We start from the raw sequence: 17,822 nt of genomic DNA on the forward strand, positions 1-17,822 counted from the left end.
CTGAGAGAGGGAGACAGTCCTGTCGAGGGACGTCGATTTCCCGTCCCATTGGCGTAGAATGTCCCATTGTAGAGGGCGCAGATGAAACTGCGCGAACGGGACTGCCTCCATTGCTGCTACCATCTTTCCTAGGAAATGCATGAGGCGCCTCAGTGAGTGCGACTGGCTCTGAAGGAGAGATTGCACTCCAGTCCGTAGCGAGCACTGCTTGTCCAGTGGAAGCTTCACTATCGCTGAGAGAGTATGAAACTCCATGCCAAGATAAGTCAGAGATTGGGTCGGGGTTAGATGAGACTTTGGAAAGTTGATAATCCACCCGAAACTCTGGAGAGTGTCTAGTGCCACCTTCAGACTGTGTTGGCATGCCTCTTGAGAGGGTGCCTTTATAAGCAGGTCGTCTAGATACGGGATGACCGAGTGACCCTGCGAGTGCAGAACAGCTACTACTGCTGCCATGACTTTGGTGAAGACCCGGGGGGCTGTTGCCAGACCGAAAGGTAACGCTACGAACTGCAGGTGTTCGTCGTGTATGACGAAGCGTAGGAAACGCTGATGCTCTGGTGCGATCGGCACGTGGAGATACGCATCTTTGATATCTATTGATGCTAGAAAATCTCCTTGAGACATTGAGGCTATGACGGAGCGTAGGGATTCCATCCGGAACCTCCTGACTTTTACGTGTCTGTTGAGCAACTTTAGATCCAGGACGGGCCGATACGATCCGTCCTTTTTTGGGACCACAAACAGATTGGAGTAAAAACCGTGACCTTGTTCCTGAAGAGGGACGGAGGTCACCACTCCTTCCGCCTTTAGAGCGGCCACCGCCTGCAACAGAGCATCGGCTCGGTCTGGTGGTGGAGAAGTTCTGAAGAAACGAGTTGGCGGACGAGAACTGAACTCTATCCTGTACCCGTGAGACAGAATATCCCTCACCCAACGGTCTTTGACGTGTGACAGCCAGATGTCGCCAAAGTGGGAAAGCCTCCCACCGACCGCGGGTGTGGGAATCGGAGACCGCAAGTCAGGAGGACGCCGTCTTGGCAACGGTTCCTCCGGCTGTCCTTTTTGGGCGTGACTGAGACCTCCAAGAATCTGAGCGTCTCTGGTCTTTTTGAGTCTTTTTTGACGAGGCGAATTGGGACCTGCCCGGTCCTCGAAAGGACCGATAACCAGACTGACCCTTCCTCTGTTGGGGTCTGTTTTGTCTGTGTTGCGGTAAGGATGAGTCCTTACCGTTGGAGTGTTTGATGATTTCATCCAAACGCTCTCCAAACAATCGGTCACGAGAAAAAGGCAAATTGGTTAAGCACTTCTTGGAATGAGAATCTGCTTTCCAATGTCTCAACCACAGGGCCCTACGCAAAACAACGGAGTTGGCTGACGCCACTGCCGTGCGGCTTGTAGCGTCAAGAACAGCATTAATCGCGTACGACGCGAATGCCGCCATTTGCGAGGTCAATGGTGCTACCTGCGGGGCAAATGCACGTGTGACGGAGTCAACTCGCGCAAGCCCGGCTGAGATAGCTTGGAGTGCCCATACGGCTGCAAAAGAAGGCGCTAATGACGCTCCAATCGCTTCATAGATGGATTTCAGCCAGAGCTCCATCTGCCTGTCAGTGGCATCTTTAAGTGCCGCTCCATCTTCAACTGCAACCAAGGATCTAGCTGCAAGCCTGGAAATTGGAGGATCCACTTTTGGACACTGGGTCCAACCCTTGACCACCTCAGGGGGAAAAGGATAGCGTGTATCTTTAAGCCGTTTAGGAAAACGCCTTTCAGGATAAGCGTGGGGTTTCTGGATTGCGTCTCTAAAGTCAGCGTGGTCCAGAAAAGTGCTTAAAGTACGCTTAGGGTATCTGAAATGGATTCTCTCGTGCTGCGAAGCTGACTCCTCCACAAGAGGAGCTGGTGGGGAAATATTTAACATCTTATTGATGTTAAATATAAGATCATTAACTATGGCGTCACCATCTGGTGTATCTAGATTGAGAGCGGTCCCAGGATCAGAATCCTGATCAGTTACGTCCGCCTCATCACCCATAGAGTCATCTCGCTGGGATCCTGACCATTGAGATGAATGTGAAGGCCCGTCATAGCGAGCCCGCTTAGGCTGCCCGGGGCCATCGTCCGAGTCAGAGTCTTCACCCTGAGGTGTATATGCCCGTCCCGGAGCTTGGAGCTGAGGGGGACCAGGGGGCAATGATTGCACAGTGTCAGTGGCCTGAAGTACAGGCCTAGCTCGCAATGTGTCAAGAATTTGTGACATAGTGAGAGACATTCTGTCAGCAAAAGCTGCAAACTCAGTTCCTGTCACCTGGACAGCATTCACAGGTGGTACACCCTGGGTCACGTCCAGCAGAGGTCCCGACTGTGCAAGCGCCGCAGGGGCCGAGCACTGCACACAATGGGGGTCCGTGGAGCCTGCCGGTAGAAAAGTCCCACATGCGGTGCAGGAAGCATATAATGTCTGTGCCTTGGCACCCTTGCGTTTTACGGACGACATGCTGCTGGCTCTCTGCAATGTGAGAGAGTCTATAGCCAAAGGGCGACCAGCGCTATGTAATACCAAGTATTTGTAGAAACAAAATACTAAGAATACTACTGGCACAAGAGGGGGTGAGCCCTGAGGGCTGCTTACCGCCCGCTGAATAGCGGGTAAGAGGCTGCAGAATTCCTTGTCTGGGTCTCCCCGGCTCCCCTCTGCAGCTCAGCGTGTCAGCAGGAATGGCTGCCGGCGTCTGTGGAGAGGGGCGGTCCGTGGGAGTTCCCAAACAAAAGTGCGGGAAACAGTGTCCCCTCTGTGCCGATTGTGAGGGCTGGAGTATGTAAAAACGACTCCAGCCCTCGGCGCTGATGCACTGGCCAGCGTCCCGCCCCTCTCCTGACTGGCAGGTCTGGGGGCGGGAACGAACGGAAGCAGGCCGCAAAAGCCGGGGACTCGAGTTATCAGCGCGGCCGCCGTAAAAGCGCGGGCCGCGCTGAAGTCCCCGGCGCACCACAAGTGCCAGCCGCGCCGCAGTCCCAGCGGCCGGCGTGACCGATTCGCAGACGTGGCCAGCGTCCCGCCCCTCTCCTGACTGGCAGGTCCGGGGGCGGGAACGAACGGAAGCAGGCCGCAAAAGCCGGGGACTCGAGTTATCAGCGCGGCCGCCGTAAAAGCGCGGGCCGCGCTGAAGTCCCCGGCGCACCACAAGTGCCAGCCGCGCCGCAGTCCCAGCGGCCGGCGCGACCGATTCCCAGAAGTGTGCCTGCTTCAGCGAAGCTGAATGAGGCCATGGCACAAGCGCCGTAGCGCTGATGTCCCCCGGCGCACTACAACACCCAGCATGCTGCGGTGTGAGCGCCAAATGCACGGGGACACAGAGTACCTTGAGGAAGCCGGGCCATGTCCCTGATGTACTCCGCTCCATCCAGCATCTTCTCCAGGGGCTGTAGATGGAGCACGGTCTCAGTGCCTGGAGACCAGTAAATCCCACTTCACCCAGAGCCCTGTAAAAAGGGATGGGGAAGGAATCAGCATGTGGGCTCCTGCCGCCGTACCCGCAATGGGTACCTCAACCTTACAAACACCTCCGACATACAGTGGGGTGAGAAGGGAGCATGCTGGGAGCCCTGTATGGGCCCTCTTTTCTTCCATCCGACATAGTCAGCAGCTGCTGCTGACTAAAAACAATGGAGCTATGCGTGCGTGTCTGACCTCCTTGCGCACAAAGCTAAAACTGAGGAATCTGTACTCCTACGGGAGGGTGTATAGCCAGAAGGGGAGGGGCCTTACACTTTTAAGTGTAGTTCTTTGTGCGGCCTCCAGAGGCAGTAGCTATACACCCACTGTCTGGGTCTCCCAATTAGGAGCGAAAAAGAAATTATTATTATTCCAAGATCTATTCATTAAAATTAACTTTGTGGGAAAACCTCTTTAACTACATGTATGAAAATAATTGCATGGGCACAGTAAGTCAAAAATATATCTAGAAGAGTAATAAAAAAAAAAAAAAAAAGAAAAAGGAATAAAAGAAACACGCCAGTCAGTACAAATGTATAATTGTTAATTTTAAGTACAAAAATAATAGCAATATCTATTTATAAAAAAAATAAAATAAAATGTTATTTGCAACAATTAATAACTGGCTTATATTTTGTTCTTCCTCGTTTGCTTTTAGTTGCAAGTACTAGGACAAGAGTAGGATCTTTAAAGAGTAACTCATTTTACTTTTTATTTCATAAATCAATAGTACACTCGAAAATGAGAACCTTTGTAATATATCTTATCAGACAAATCTGCCTCTTTCTCTTCCTGGACTGAATTTTGAAACTCAATTCATGGGTAAAATCAGTATTCAGTGAAGACGTATTTACATTATTGAGATAGGATATGACTGTTGATGCTTTTACTATTCTATGGAAAGGGGGGAGCAGGAAGCAGACACAAAACAATTTGTGCAAGTTCTCCTGAAACGACAGTTACTCTTTTGTGGCATATATTTAAACTGCCCCTGTCCTTTCAGGAGAACGTGCAGCAGAATGTTTGTGTCTGCCAATCAATTGTGTTGGGATTCTAAAGAACTCAGCATTGAGAGAACTGGTAAATCTGTAGCCGATAAAACCGTGATTTTATGAAAACGTATCAAGCAGCGCAGCAATTGAACATAAAAAGCAAAGGATATTTTGACTAAATAAAATAACCACTGTGCTTGTGTGGCACAAATATATGTGGTGAAATAGTATTTGAATAATGTGGATGGATATATGAGTAATATATAAAAGGAATATAATTTAACCATTGTTTCAGAATGGCACTGATACTGGTATTTTTAGTAAAATAGTATTTGCATAATTTTGCAACCCATATTGATGTGAAATTATACACATTAAAGGGTTATTTCCATCACCAAGATCTTATCCCAATATGTAGTAAGTATAATGATAATATAATATTAGTAAATTCTTACAATTAGAAATATAGTATATTTCACCCAATTTGCATGTGTCGCTTACCTCATGTGCAGGGCATTGCAGTTGCTTAGGTATCCATGATTACGACTAGAGGTGAGCGAATCTGAGGTTCGGTGTTCGAACCAAACAAACTTTACAAAAAGAAAAAAAAAAAGTTTGCGTTCGGAGTTTGGGTGCTTTATGTATGAACACCACTCGTGCGAGCATCACAGTGCTCAGCCTAGTGTGAGCCATTTGCAGTGTTTGATCGGCTCGCACTAGGGGTAACAACAGCGTGATCACATGTAGTGTGCACCACAAAGAAAAAAAATGGAAAACACCTGCCCCCAGAAGTGATCTGCTTATGGCTGGCTGCATATGGGCGGAGATCCAAATTGTCAAATTAGTGACATTCATTGGGGTTCAGGGTCCTAACCCAAACAACAAGGTCCAGCTGCACCCGCTGAACCGAACTTCTATGGGGTCCACTCATCTCTAATTACAACCATTAGCAACTAACCGTCATTTTATGAATGCATATCTAAGCTGCAATGCCCTGCACATGAGGTAAGGAACATAGCTAATCAGGAGAACTATACTACATTTCTAATACAGTTGCCAATATTATTATTACACCCATTATATATTGGGATAGGATCTTGAAGATTGGAATACCCCTTTAAATATATTTTAACTGCTTCACTTGTATGGTAGAAAAATAAAAATTAATATAATGTATAATGTGGTATGCCCACTCAAACTAATGCTTTGTTGAAGTAAGCTTTTAATTTATTACAGCATTCAGTCTTTCTTTGGAAGGGGTCTATCCGCATGGCACATCTAGAATTGGCAATTAGTGATGAGCGACCACTACTATGTTTCGGTGGACGGTACTCGTAATGAGCAGTTGGATGCTCGGGTTGGGTACAACTTAAAGGGGTGGTTCACCCATATTTTTTATTGTCTAGATCGATATTATATTGAGAAACAATGTTTCTCTCAAATACCTTGAGTTGTCAATAGTGCCTGTGAGAGGCGCTATTGCAGACCGCTGCTACCCGTCCAGTGACGTACCCGTCCAATGCTGCCTCGTCACATCCGTGCAGCCGGCTACATTCTGAGCCCATCTGCTCCCTGCTCCTCCTCCCTCCTCCCTCACAGCACGTCTCTTGCTTGCAGCGTTCTGCGAGGAGGGAGCAGGAGACGCGCCGTGCTGTGCTAGGAGGGAGGAGGGAGGAGGGGGGAGCAGACGGGCTGTGACAGCAGTGAAACACTGCTCACAGCTCAGAGTCTGGAAGAATGTAGCCGGCTGCACGGATGTGACGTGGCAGCATTGGACGGGTACGTCACTGGACGGGGAACAGCGGTCTGCAATAGCGCCTCTCACAGGCACTATTGACAACACAAGGTATTTGAGAGAAGCATTGTTTCTCAATATAATATCGATCTAGACAATAAAAAATATGGGTGAACCACCCCTTTAAGTACCTGAGTATAATGGAAGTCAATAGGGAACTTGAGCATTTCTCAAGAAAATCTGTAAAAATGCTCGAGTTCCCCATTGACTTCCATTATACTCAGGTACTCGAGACACACCCGAGCATTAACTGCTCGTTACGAGTACAGAGCATGGCACTCCTTGCTCATTTCTATTGACAATCTTTGACTACTCGTCCTTGCAATAGTACTCCAAATCTGTCACCCTGAGAAGGCATCTCCAGTGTACAGCCCTCATCAACTTATCCCACTGATTTTCAATTGGATTCAAGCCTGGACTAATCACAAGCAATTCCAAAACTTTAATCTTCTTGCAAAGCTATTCTTCATCCAGAAAATGTTCTGAAATTATTTTCTTTTTGTATGTCTCTCTTTCATCTCGTGTTTTTCCATCCTGCTTCAAACATGCCAGCATACACCCATTATTAAAAAAAAAAATCCCTTGACCAAAACTACGCTGCTAACTACAAGCCTCTCTCTAATCTCCCCTTCTCTAAACTTCTGGAATGCTTGGTCCAGTCCTCCCCTTCTCTAAACTTCTGGAATGCTTGGTCCAGTCCTATCTAATCCCCTATCTCTCAGAAAGTTCTCTTCTTGACACTTTACAATCCGTTTTTCGCTCCTTACACTCTACTGACATGGCTCTTACTAAAGTCTCTAATGACCTATCAATCATCTTTTGCTGGCTCCTCTTTACCTTACTGTCAGGGTTCCTCAGGGATCAGTTCTAGGCCCACTCCCCTTCTCTCTATACACTGCTCATATTGGACACCATCAGTGGATTTGATTTTCAGTACCATCTGCATGCTGATGACACCCAATTATACACTTCTGCTCTAGACAACAGCCCTGCATTACTACAAAATACCAGTGATTGTCCACTGTCTCTTGCCTATACCATCATGTCCTCCCTCTATCTAAAACTTAGCCACTTAGAATGGTCTGCCTCCTGGACAGCATGGTGTAGATGCCACTGTCACAGATTAACAGTGGTGTTTAAAAGGTTATCAGTGGGTGGAGTTAAACTGTGTTAGAGATAGCTGTTGGCTATATAAAACAGCCATCATCAGCTGTTGAGACTGCATCAAATAGTCAGTATTGAACATATCAGAATGTCAATGTTAGTAATAAGTAGATTTTTGGTACTCACCGTAAAATCTGTTTATTATAGCCTTCATTAGGTGACACAGGACCCTGGGATAGTCTGCTGCCACCGTGAGACTGACACAGATATTACATAGAACTAAAAACTCAGCAGACTATACCTCACCTGCCAGATCCGGCATCCTCAGTTTAGTGAGAAGGCAGTTGAGGAAGCAAAAAGATAAGAAATATGGAAAAGAATAACCTAAATCTATACCCAACGGAAAAAAGGAAAAAAAAAAAAGGAAAAAAATAAAAAAAAGGTGAGAGCTGTGTCCCCCTATGAAGACAACAAGAAACAGATTTTACAGTGAGTATCAAAAATCTACTTTTCTCGGTTACTTCATTTCGGGACTCAGAACCCTGGGACATTCAAAAGGTGTGTGTGGGGCAAAGAGGCACACCAAGTAACAATTTTGTTAACATCCCGGAACTTACTAGTCAAATACAAAAGGAAGATTCCTTAACTGCTAACTGTAAAATCTTCCTGCCTAAGGTTACATCAGCCGAAGCAAAAGGTATGGCACCAGGTTTAATCCTTACGAAGCTGCAGGACCAAAGCCTGATGACAAATCGCCCAGGAAGCTCCGACCGCCCTCGTGGAATGCACCACAACATTAAAAAGGGGAACCCTGTCCTTCAACCTGTAGTCACCTTGGAAGTGGCCTGACTCCTACAAGGGCCATATGGTTTAATGAATAAGGAAACAGAGCGCCTAAAGTGGGTGGTGTCAAATAAATAATACCGTATGGCCGGAACCACATGCAGACTGCATAATCTTTTCTCCATCGAATGAACTGGAGAAGGACAAAAGGAAGACAATAAATGTCCTTGTTAAGGTGGAAAGCAGAAATTACATCACCTTATCCTGATGAAGAACGAGATAAAGTGCACGGCAAGAAAGCCAACAATTTAGATACCCTTCTACTGTAAGTGATGGCTATAAGAAACACCACCTTTTGTGACAGTAAGAGTCGGGATCTCCCTGATTGGCTCGAATGGCGAACTCTGAAAAACTTCTAAAATTAGATTAAGATCCTAGAACTCTAAATGTGGCGGATAGGGAGGTCTGATATGTGCTACTCAGTGTAAAAAAAAACAAAACAAAACAAAAAAAAAAACCCTAATTTGCGGTCCCGCAGCCAAATTCCTCTGGAAAAAAAAACAGCAAGGGCGGAAACCTCTTATATACAGTATTCTGGAATGCTGTATATAAGGGCTCACTGGTGGTGGAAGCAGGTTAAAGTCACCAAATCTGGTGACCGGTTCCCTTTAAATCGTTCAAATCCAGAATGGATCACAAAGAGCCATCCTTTTTGGGAATAACCGAAAAGATTTGTAAAAAAAACCCCTCTCAACTTTTCTGAAGGGGGAACCTCTACTACTACTACTACTGTGAGAAGCAAGGCGGCGATAACCTGAAAAAACCTGCTGTTACACTGGGAGAAATTGGGGGACGGGCCTGGAAAAATTGGTCTTGTGGGATGGATGACAACTTTATTCTGTAACCTTAGGAAGCGACCTTCGTAGCACAAAGATCACTGGTTGCCACAAACCATACTCCCTGAAAATGGAGAAGGCGGCCGCCCACTAGGGGAAAAATCTGAGTGGGTCAGTCTGTCATGCCTCAACCCCTTTGTTGCCTCGAAGGCCAGTAGGCTTGCTTCTGGTCCCAGAAAAAGGTCCTGCGGGCACCGGTTTAAAGGGACCTTTTCTAGCTCCCTGGGATCCACAAGGTCTGTTCAGGTGAACGTACACCACTGGAACCGGGTATTGCTGAAAAGATAGAAGCTCTGCCCCGCGCTTTCTAAATTACCTACTGGTTCTTGCCTGAGGAAGAAGAGTATTATTCTCACTTGTGGCATCAGCAATACTATTGTCCAGCCAGCCTGGAACCAAACAAATGTGACCCCTGTAAAGGAAATGCCGTGAAAGACTTCTTTGAAGCCAAGTCTGGCAGCCAAACCTTGAACAACAATATAGGGCAGAAAGCTACAATTGCTTGCAGCCTGAGTGGAGCATTTTGCACAATCTAATGATGTCACCTGAGCGATCTAGTCTGCTATATCCCTCTCCTGTTATGTGGCCGAAAGACTATGATGTAGGTACTTTTAGCCCAAGCTGAAACATCCATAGCTACCCAAGCAGCAGCGAAGGCTGGGCAAAGGGAAACCCCAGCTGCTTCAAAAGCGGACTTCGCCACAGACTCATTACGCCTGTCTATAGCATCCTTCAAAGCCGCCACATTGTCGATAGGTAAGATTGTGGTTCTAGAAAGGCAAGACACGGCAGTGTCCACCACAGGCGGAGAGGATCAAGATTCCATTAAATCTGTTGGAAAAGGATAGAATAATTCTATGCGACCACACTTCTGAAAGAGTTTGTCCAGGTACTCACAGGCCTTTCGTGCTACCTCAGTGAATTCCTCACGGTCAGCAAACGATATTCGCACTCGCTTGCCACTTCTGAAGAAACCAGCCTTGCTACATAGCTGGGGTTCTCCAGATCTGACTAGTAGGGAACAATCAACAGCTGTAATTAAACTGCCAACCATATCACTCATTCTTCTAACCTGATAAGGGTCTAAAACTAGAGCTTCAGAGTGCTCTAGAAACAGTAGTTTGCGAAATGGAACGGCCTCGGGTTGCCCTTCGAGCGACGGAGATCTCGAGGGAGAGAATACTCAAGGTCGTTTAGAACACAGGAGAGGTCGGCGATATTGATAAGCAGTCACAGGAGGGTCTGACTCACTACGAGAATCAGCCAAAGCTCTCCAGGTGGCAGAAGTCACAGGCAATGATCCACAGCCATTATAAGGATGCTGGACTCCCTGGTTAGTTCAACAACAGTGAGCATACAAGTCCAGGGCGGGGAAGCGGAAGCGACATTCTCTTCTGACATCACTGAGGTCCCCAAAGCAGGCATCTGCGAGGTGGAAGGAGTACAGGCAGAACAATATGGTACAAATTGCCCAGATAAACACTTATTACCACACACCGTACATGCAAAATACGTTAATCGCACTGGCTGGCTCCCAGGGAGAGCGTGATCTTTCCTGGTCTCAGACAGTGCAGAAAAGTAGAGAGCCAGGCAGAAATGCTGCTTAGGAATAGCAGTATTAGTTGCCCAGCCCACACAGTTCTACCCAGGTCACAATCCACCCAGACTGGTGCTGAAGGAGAAAACACACAGCAGAAGTAGGAAAGAAGAAGTGATCTGGAGCAGTGCACGCTGAAAAATGGCATCGTGGCCGGAAAAGGAGGATACGGAGGGGCGGGGCAATAAGCACAGTGTGCTAGCTGCAGCAGCTCCTTTTGGTTAATTGCCGCCGGGTGACTGAGAAGCCAAAAACACGCCACAGAACAGGGGTGCGATCTCAGCCACCAACTAGAAGAAAAGTGAAGCAGGGGACAGCACGGACCACGTGTTTGAACCAAACAAGTCCTCTCCTGGGACTCCCAGCACACCACCGGAGACAACATAGGAACCCAAGCCACATGCCTCCCACCCCCTCCCCAAAAACAGGAAAAAGGCCACACCAGTCCTGAACACCACACTGCCTTGTTCTCCATGCACGCAAACACTATATGTGGAGAACAGTCAAGAATCTATTGGCGGTAAAACCACCGCCCCGTACCTAGTGCAATGTACCCGGACCGAGCAGAGGATGTAAGAAGAAACAGTCTATGCTTTCACAGCCTGTCCTCTCTGCCACCATGTGGCTGAAATGGAGTGCTCAATTGCACCCTGTTACCCTGAGACTCTGAAATGAGGAGAAAAAAAGATTAGCAATTGTCACATGGGTCTGGAATAGACCCTGCCTCCAACTGACATAGAAAAAAAACTAAGGCCGGATCCGGCAGATGAGGTATAGCCTGCTGGGGAGGAGCTAATTTTTAGTTCTTGGCAATATCTGTGACAGCCTCCAGGTGGCAGAAGACAATCCCAGGATTCTGTGTACCCCAATGAAGCCATCGAAAAATATTTGTACTGCCATAAAAAGAAGCTGGGAGGAAAGGCACCTTTCCAGTGAAAAGACAGTTATGATTTACAGTTTGTTAGTTATGCCAAATGCAAACTTCAACAAACAGGAAATCCTGATAATATGTGTATTTTTTTGGTCTTGTGACAAAAGACTGTATTTGTTCCCATAATGTAGTTCAATAATTAATCTCTCTATTACAGTATTATTAGTTTTATAACCTGAAAACCTGCTCACTTAGGCCTTGTTCAGACGGAAAAAAAAAAAAAAAAGACAACGTACAGCATTCTGCTCCATCAAGTAGATATAGGATTGATTGAATGATATCGCTCATGGAAAACTGCTTAAGGCTACATGCGCACGCTGCATCTTTTTGTGTTCACAAACTGCAGCCAAAACTGCACGTTGTAAGAGAGCCTGGAAATGTCACAAAAAATGCTTGTAATTGTAGGTGCGTTTTTGCGGCGTTTTCGGTGCGTTTTTCACAACATGCGTTTTTGCTGCGTTTTTGTGACAAATGTTGACAAAAATGCAGGAAGAATGAACATGCTGCACTTTTTTTGCCACAAACTTTTGACAAAAAACACTGACAAAAACTGCAATGTGCGCACAGCAAATCTGACTTCTCCTAGACTTTGCTGGAATGTCAAATGTCAGAAAGTTCTGACAACAAAACTGCAGCCAAAAAAGCAGCAAAAAAAGCAGCGTGCGCATGTAGCCTAAAAGGGAATCTGTCACCAGATTTTGCCACCTAATCGCTGATGGCAGCATAATGTTCATACAGAAACCCTGATTCTAGAGATGAATCACTTACTGAGCAGCAAGCTGTAGTTTTGATAAAATGACTGTTCTGTTTTATCAACAGGAGATCATCACTAGAGGGCTAGTAAACCTGCTGCTATGTAGTAAAGCACATTCATGATCTCTGTATAACCCCACCCCCCACCACTGATTAGCAGCTTTCTGTGCACACTGGACATTGGCAGAAAGCAACAAATCAGTGGTAGGGTTGGAATTTCCAAATTTTTCAGATTATAAGATGCACTTTTCCTCCCAAAAATTTGGGAGGAAAATGAGGGGTGCATCTTAAAATCCAAATCCTTACCAGGGGGGAGGGTGGAGAGGGGTCACAGGAGGCAGGGCAATGCTGTGCTGCAGATGCTGCTCTCTTTGTCGAGGCTTTGTGCGGCGGACGTCAAGGCTCTGTGCGGCGGGCGGGCGTTGAGGCTCTGTGCAGCAGGCTGCCCTGCTCTGTGCGATGGGTGGGCAGCAAAGCACAGGCCCTTCTGAAGATGTCAGTGGTAAGTTCTTCAAATAATGGCACCCTGAGTTGGCGCGTGCGCAGATGGAGCTCTTGGGCTCAAGCTCTAATCTGCGCAAACGCCAACTCCGCTGCCATTTCTTTGATGCACGCACTTCCGACATCTTCATAATAGCCAGTGCCTCTCTGCCCACAGCAAGCACCAACACACAACAGCACAGGCCGCCCCAGCACAGCTTCACAATGAGCATCTGGGCCCCTCCCTCTGCACTGCCCACTGCTTCGAATTGCTCCACCACCGCTTCTGCTTCCTGTCACCCCCCACTCCACCACCACTGCTGCTCCCCTCCAGTAAGACACCACCGGATTCTAAAACTGACCCCATATTTTTTTTTTACCTTTTTTCGCTCTAAATTTGGGGTGCGTCTTATAATCCAGTGCTTCGTATAAAACGAAAAATACAGTATATAGAGCTTAACATTCAGATAATGGGTAGATATGCCACACAAAAAATTGCTGGAATTAGGGTCTCGGCCACTACATTATCATGCTCTTAGATTACACAGTAAAAACTGGGGACAGCTTCCTTTTAAAAAAGACAAATGACTGGTAGAAAACATTGATTTCCTATCACTATTCATCTTGTTAGTAAAGCTTTTCTCCTACAGTTCACAGAGTTCCGCTTAAAGGGGTTGTTCAGGCATAGAACAAACATCTGCAGTCACCTTATGTAACAGCATACTGCCAAATTGTGACAGCGTGCTCGCAGTCATGATTTTCTGGTGCGAGTACGCCGTCACATGACCACATGTATACGATTCACATATTTGCATTTACATGCGGACTATACTTGATTGCTTTCTCTCAGTAAAGGAGAATTTAGAGTTAAGTCAGTATGTGACCGCAAGCATAGTTGCAAACATGCAATCATGAGACCAGTGACTAGCATGGGGAATATCAGGAAATTGTGCCCACTGCACTATGTCATAATTCGATAGTCTGAAGCCATAGAGAGGGTGACTGCACACTTTATTCCAAGCCAAAACAATCTCTTTAAAAGGGTTATTTAGGATTAGAAAAACATGTCTGCGTGGTTTCAAAAACGGCAACGCACTTGTCTAAGTTTGTGTGGAATTTTAGCTCAGCTCCATTGAAATTGTATGATGTTTCTGTAATAAAACATTTTTCTAATCCTGGAAAACACATTTAATAGGAGTCTGTCAGCACAAAATAACTATTACAACCAACCACATAACCACGTGTTTAGGGCCGTTTCACACATCCGGCGTTTCGCCGGATTGGAACGGATCCGGCGAACTCCAGTACAGTGTATACAGTACAATGGCAGCGCGACAAGCTCCGGTCACATGCTGTCATGTGACCGGAGCATGTTACCCGCAAGTTGCCGCACTGCCATTGTACAGCATCACACTGTACTGGATTGCCAGATCCGCTCCAATCCGGCAAAAATCCAGATGTGTGAAACTAGACTAAGTGCTCACTGGGCATAGCTAAGCAGCTTATTACAGCTTTCTACCTACTTCTTTTTCTTCTCCCCTCTATCTCTGATTGACAATTTTGGCTTTCCAGAAACAAAAAGAGGGCCAAAATAGAGGCAAAACAAGTGGTTGGTAAAGTGCACTGAACGCCTAGGCTGCACTGCGTGCCCATGGCTACTTTGCACAGTCATTAAGTGCTGACAGACCGCCTTTAATTAAATTATGCTAAAATGTTATACATCATTTACAGCATTTTAGGACAGCGTAATGTTATAAAAAGCTTAGTAAATGTAGGCCAATTATTGAAGATTTAAGAAAGCCTTAAAAGATCACACTAATTGCACAGTTGTGATGAAAACCCTAATTTGTAGCAACATACTACCAAGAAAATTAATCTAATGTTTGTAGATATTCAACATTAAATCTAAAAGCTTAGTTTAAATAGGTACAAAAACATTACACTTCTATTAAGTCCAAGTCAGGGGCTTCAGGTTCAATTGTAGAAAAAATCATACTGCCAACAAGTTCATCCTTCTCTGCTTTCCTCTTCCCGGTCTTCCACTCCTTCAGATTTGAAAGATAAAAATAAGATTATACTCATTGTTATTCAGCATCATACTCAGGGCACCAACTTATTTCATAAAGCTAATTAGTATATTATGTATATAGAATCATTTGAACATACGAGTATTCATAGAATTAGCCTTGTTTACATACAAAATAAAGTATTCTAAATCTAAATAAACAGTTTTAATACTTTTTTAAAGTATTTTATTATTAAAAAAGGCACAGTTATTTGTTTTCACACTACTGCAGTAATTAACTACTTAAATACACTAAGAAGGAATAGAGATACAGAAAAATAAAGTGCAAGATATAAGAACACCAGAAGCCTCACCACAAGATTGAAGATTTACAATTAATATTGGCGGAAGAAATGTATGATATTGTGAAGATAACGGAGACCTGGCTGGACGAGAGCTATGACTGGACTGTTCATTTATATGGCTATAGTCTGTTCAGGAATGACTGTACAAAAAAGTGAGGGAGAATGGTTTGCCTATATGTTAGAACCTAGATCCCAGAGGAATTCTGAGATGACCACAAGGCATCTGAACGTCTAAATATAGCTGTGAGAGACCGGTAGAGCTGCACAGCTGACCATCAGTTTCTTTAAGAACCTCTAAGGGAGAGGAGGTAAAGTACTTAAAAGGAAGGCAAGCAATCTTTTCATTAAGGTTAAAAGGGGAGAACATGCTAAGGAAAAAGGAGGGAGTTGAATGCAAGATCACTTTATCCTGGAGGAGAGAAATCAGTGAGAGCCACACTCTGAGTCTCGCCTGATAGAAGAGAATGCTAAACAGGAAAAAAAATCAACCAGCTGGAAAGCCGAGGGAGAGATATATTTGATCAGCACGATTGAGAGGACTCTAAAGGGCGTTCAAAACCAGATTGAAGTCCTCAAATCCAGAGGGGTCCAGAGTTCTCCCTGCCCAGGCAGTCAGTCTTGTGCCATGACCTTCAAGTCAGGTTCCACTGGACTACGATAGTCAAGGCAGGAACCTGGCTTAAGACAGGCAAACAAAAATCCTGAGCTTAGCAGATATTCACAATTTTCAGTCAAAACTAAGAGAAAAGACCAAATTTCCTCGAGTGTAGACCTAACCAAGGCCAAGACATGTCTGAATGCCTCTGACAGACCCGAAGCTAAATTGCATAGCTATGTCGAAGGCCCAGATGTAGCCTTTTGGGAAGTGGGTGTCAGCTTTTCTGTAAAATATATTCTTAATGTCAGTCTCCAGGTGGCAGCATATAACCCATGGTACCTAGGTCCCCCAATGAAGCATCCAAGAATCATGCTCAACTAAAATATAATCTAAAGTAATACATTAGTCATCATAAATCATGTTTATACCCTGCTCATAAGAATCAAACCAATTATAACTAGAAATCTCAAAAGATTAACTGTTAGAAACTATGCATCACAGCAAGCTATATAATGCAATGCTATTAAAAGAAAACCCAACCGTGTAAGCAATGTATTAATACAATACTATCAATATACCTTTTCATCTCGGAAAGCAAGAAACTGCTGGAAAACATCACTCTCTGATACAACCGGATGTCGACACATTCGAGACATCCAAGCCTGTAACCTCTCCATACGCATCTTAATAAACTCTTCTTCAAACCGACCTAACACACAAAATATATATAATTAAGGATAATTCAGACAGAGGTTTACATTCACTTATACTGAAGGAAATAAAGTGACAAAAGAAACTTCTTTCAGAAAAGATTATGTACAGGAAAAAAAATATTACATTTTTTTATACATTTAGAACAAATTGAAATCAGTAGAATATAAAAAGCAAGCGATCTGTTTAGTTGCAATGATCTAACCCCATACCCATCTACCTGGAGGACAGGAAAAGTGTGGTGTGAATTCACCTGCATTAGTGCTAGAGAAATGATGAGGACGTCCTGTCCTCCACCTATATGAAGAATCTGGTCTCCGTCAGTCTTATAGACTTCTGATGAAGGGGTAACATGCATGACTACTGATTTAAAGAGGAGACAATGGAACCCTAGTTTTGGGAGTCCCTCTAGTGGGAATCTCAGCTATGAGGAGGAGCCCATTATCTATCAAAATGGTTTTGTTGGTGTATTTTTAACATCAAACACATTGGCACAGCCCCTATGAGGTTACATCACATGCATTATATTACTAAAAGTATGTGAACACCCCTATTGTCTGATAAGTTTAGGTGACAGATCCACATTAAACCTGGGACTGCAGCGCTCTAATATACTAGTAAGTAAATCCTAAGGGTGAGGCAGTGATGTGGGCTAGCTGTAACCGTATAAAGATACATTTCTACAGCTTAGGTTGTTTTCATTTAGAATGTTTATTCCAGAGTTAGAAATTATTATATTAGCGTTAAAAAATTTCTGGGAAAAAAGGCAAAAGTTTATTGGTAACACTAAGCACATGGTTAAAAACAATAAAATCCTTGTAGCCATACTTTCACTCTTGCTAAGTAAAATCTCTCCCATGACTGGAGTTCTTTTCCGGTCTGGTCTTTCTGAGTCATTTGGCATAGACACGAACGGAAAAATATTAGCCTGAGCCAGACATAATGTACAAAACACATGCTGAGCTATCAAATTATGTCCGATTTATGCAACGTGTGGCTCATCCTATTCCATTCCCAGCCTGACCTGTTAGCTGGGGTTTTCTAGGAGTTTTGTCCCTTCCAATATTCGGGGTGAGAGTGCAAGCTCACGGTGTTTCTATTCATATTCCTCGGTTTTCTTGGCCTTTCCTTACTCTAAGCTATCCTCCACTTATTACAGGGTGTGAAACCTGGAGTGGCGCACGGTTTACAATTGTGTGATTATCGAGTTCCCTCTTATTACAAGGTGAACAGCTCTGAGATAAAATGACCAGGACAGAGGCCGGTGTACACTATCAAATATTTAAAGGAGAAAAAAAACATTAACGCAA

The 17,822-nt window shown here is 44.9% G+C and overlaps 1 protein-coding gene across 2 annotated transcripts in view; it reads right to left on the bottom strand.

Moving 5' to 3' along the window:
* SNX9 (sorting nexin 9) overlaps positions 1-17,822 on the bottom strand; it is a 186,017-nt gene that overhangs the window by 13,776 nt on the left and 154,419 nt on the right. For both annotated transcript variants that reach the window (XM_075339650.1, XM_075339651.1), the window contains exons 10-11: positions 16,380-16,510; positions 14,775-14,878 (exon numbers count right to left, since the gene is read on the bottom strand). In XM_075339650.1, coding sequence (XP_075195765.1) covers positions 14,775-14,878; positions 16,380-16,510 — 235 coding nt within the window. The remainder of the gene's footprint in view (positions 1-14,774; positions 14,879-16,379; positions 16,511-17,822) is intronic.

Source organism: Anomaloglossus baeobatrachus, chromosome 3 (genome assembly GCF_048569485.1).
Source record: "Anomaloglossus baeobatrachus isolate aAnoBae1 chromosome 3, aAnoBae1.hap1, whole genome shotgun sequence".
NCBI lineage: Eukaryota > Metazoa > Chordata > Amphibia > Anura > Aromobatidae > Anomaloglossus > Anomaloglossus baeobatrachus.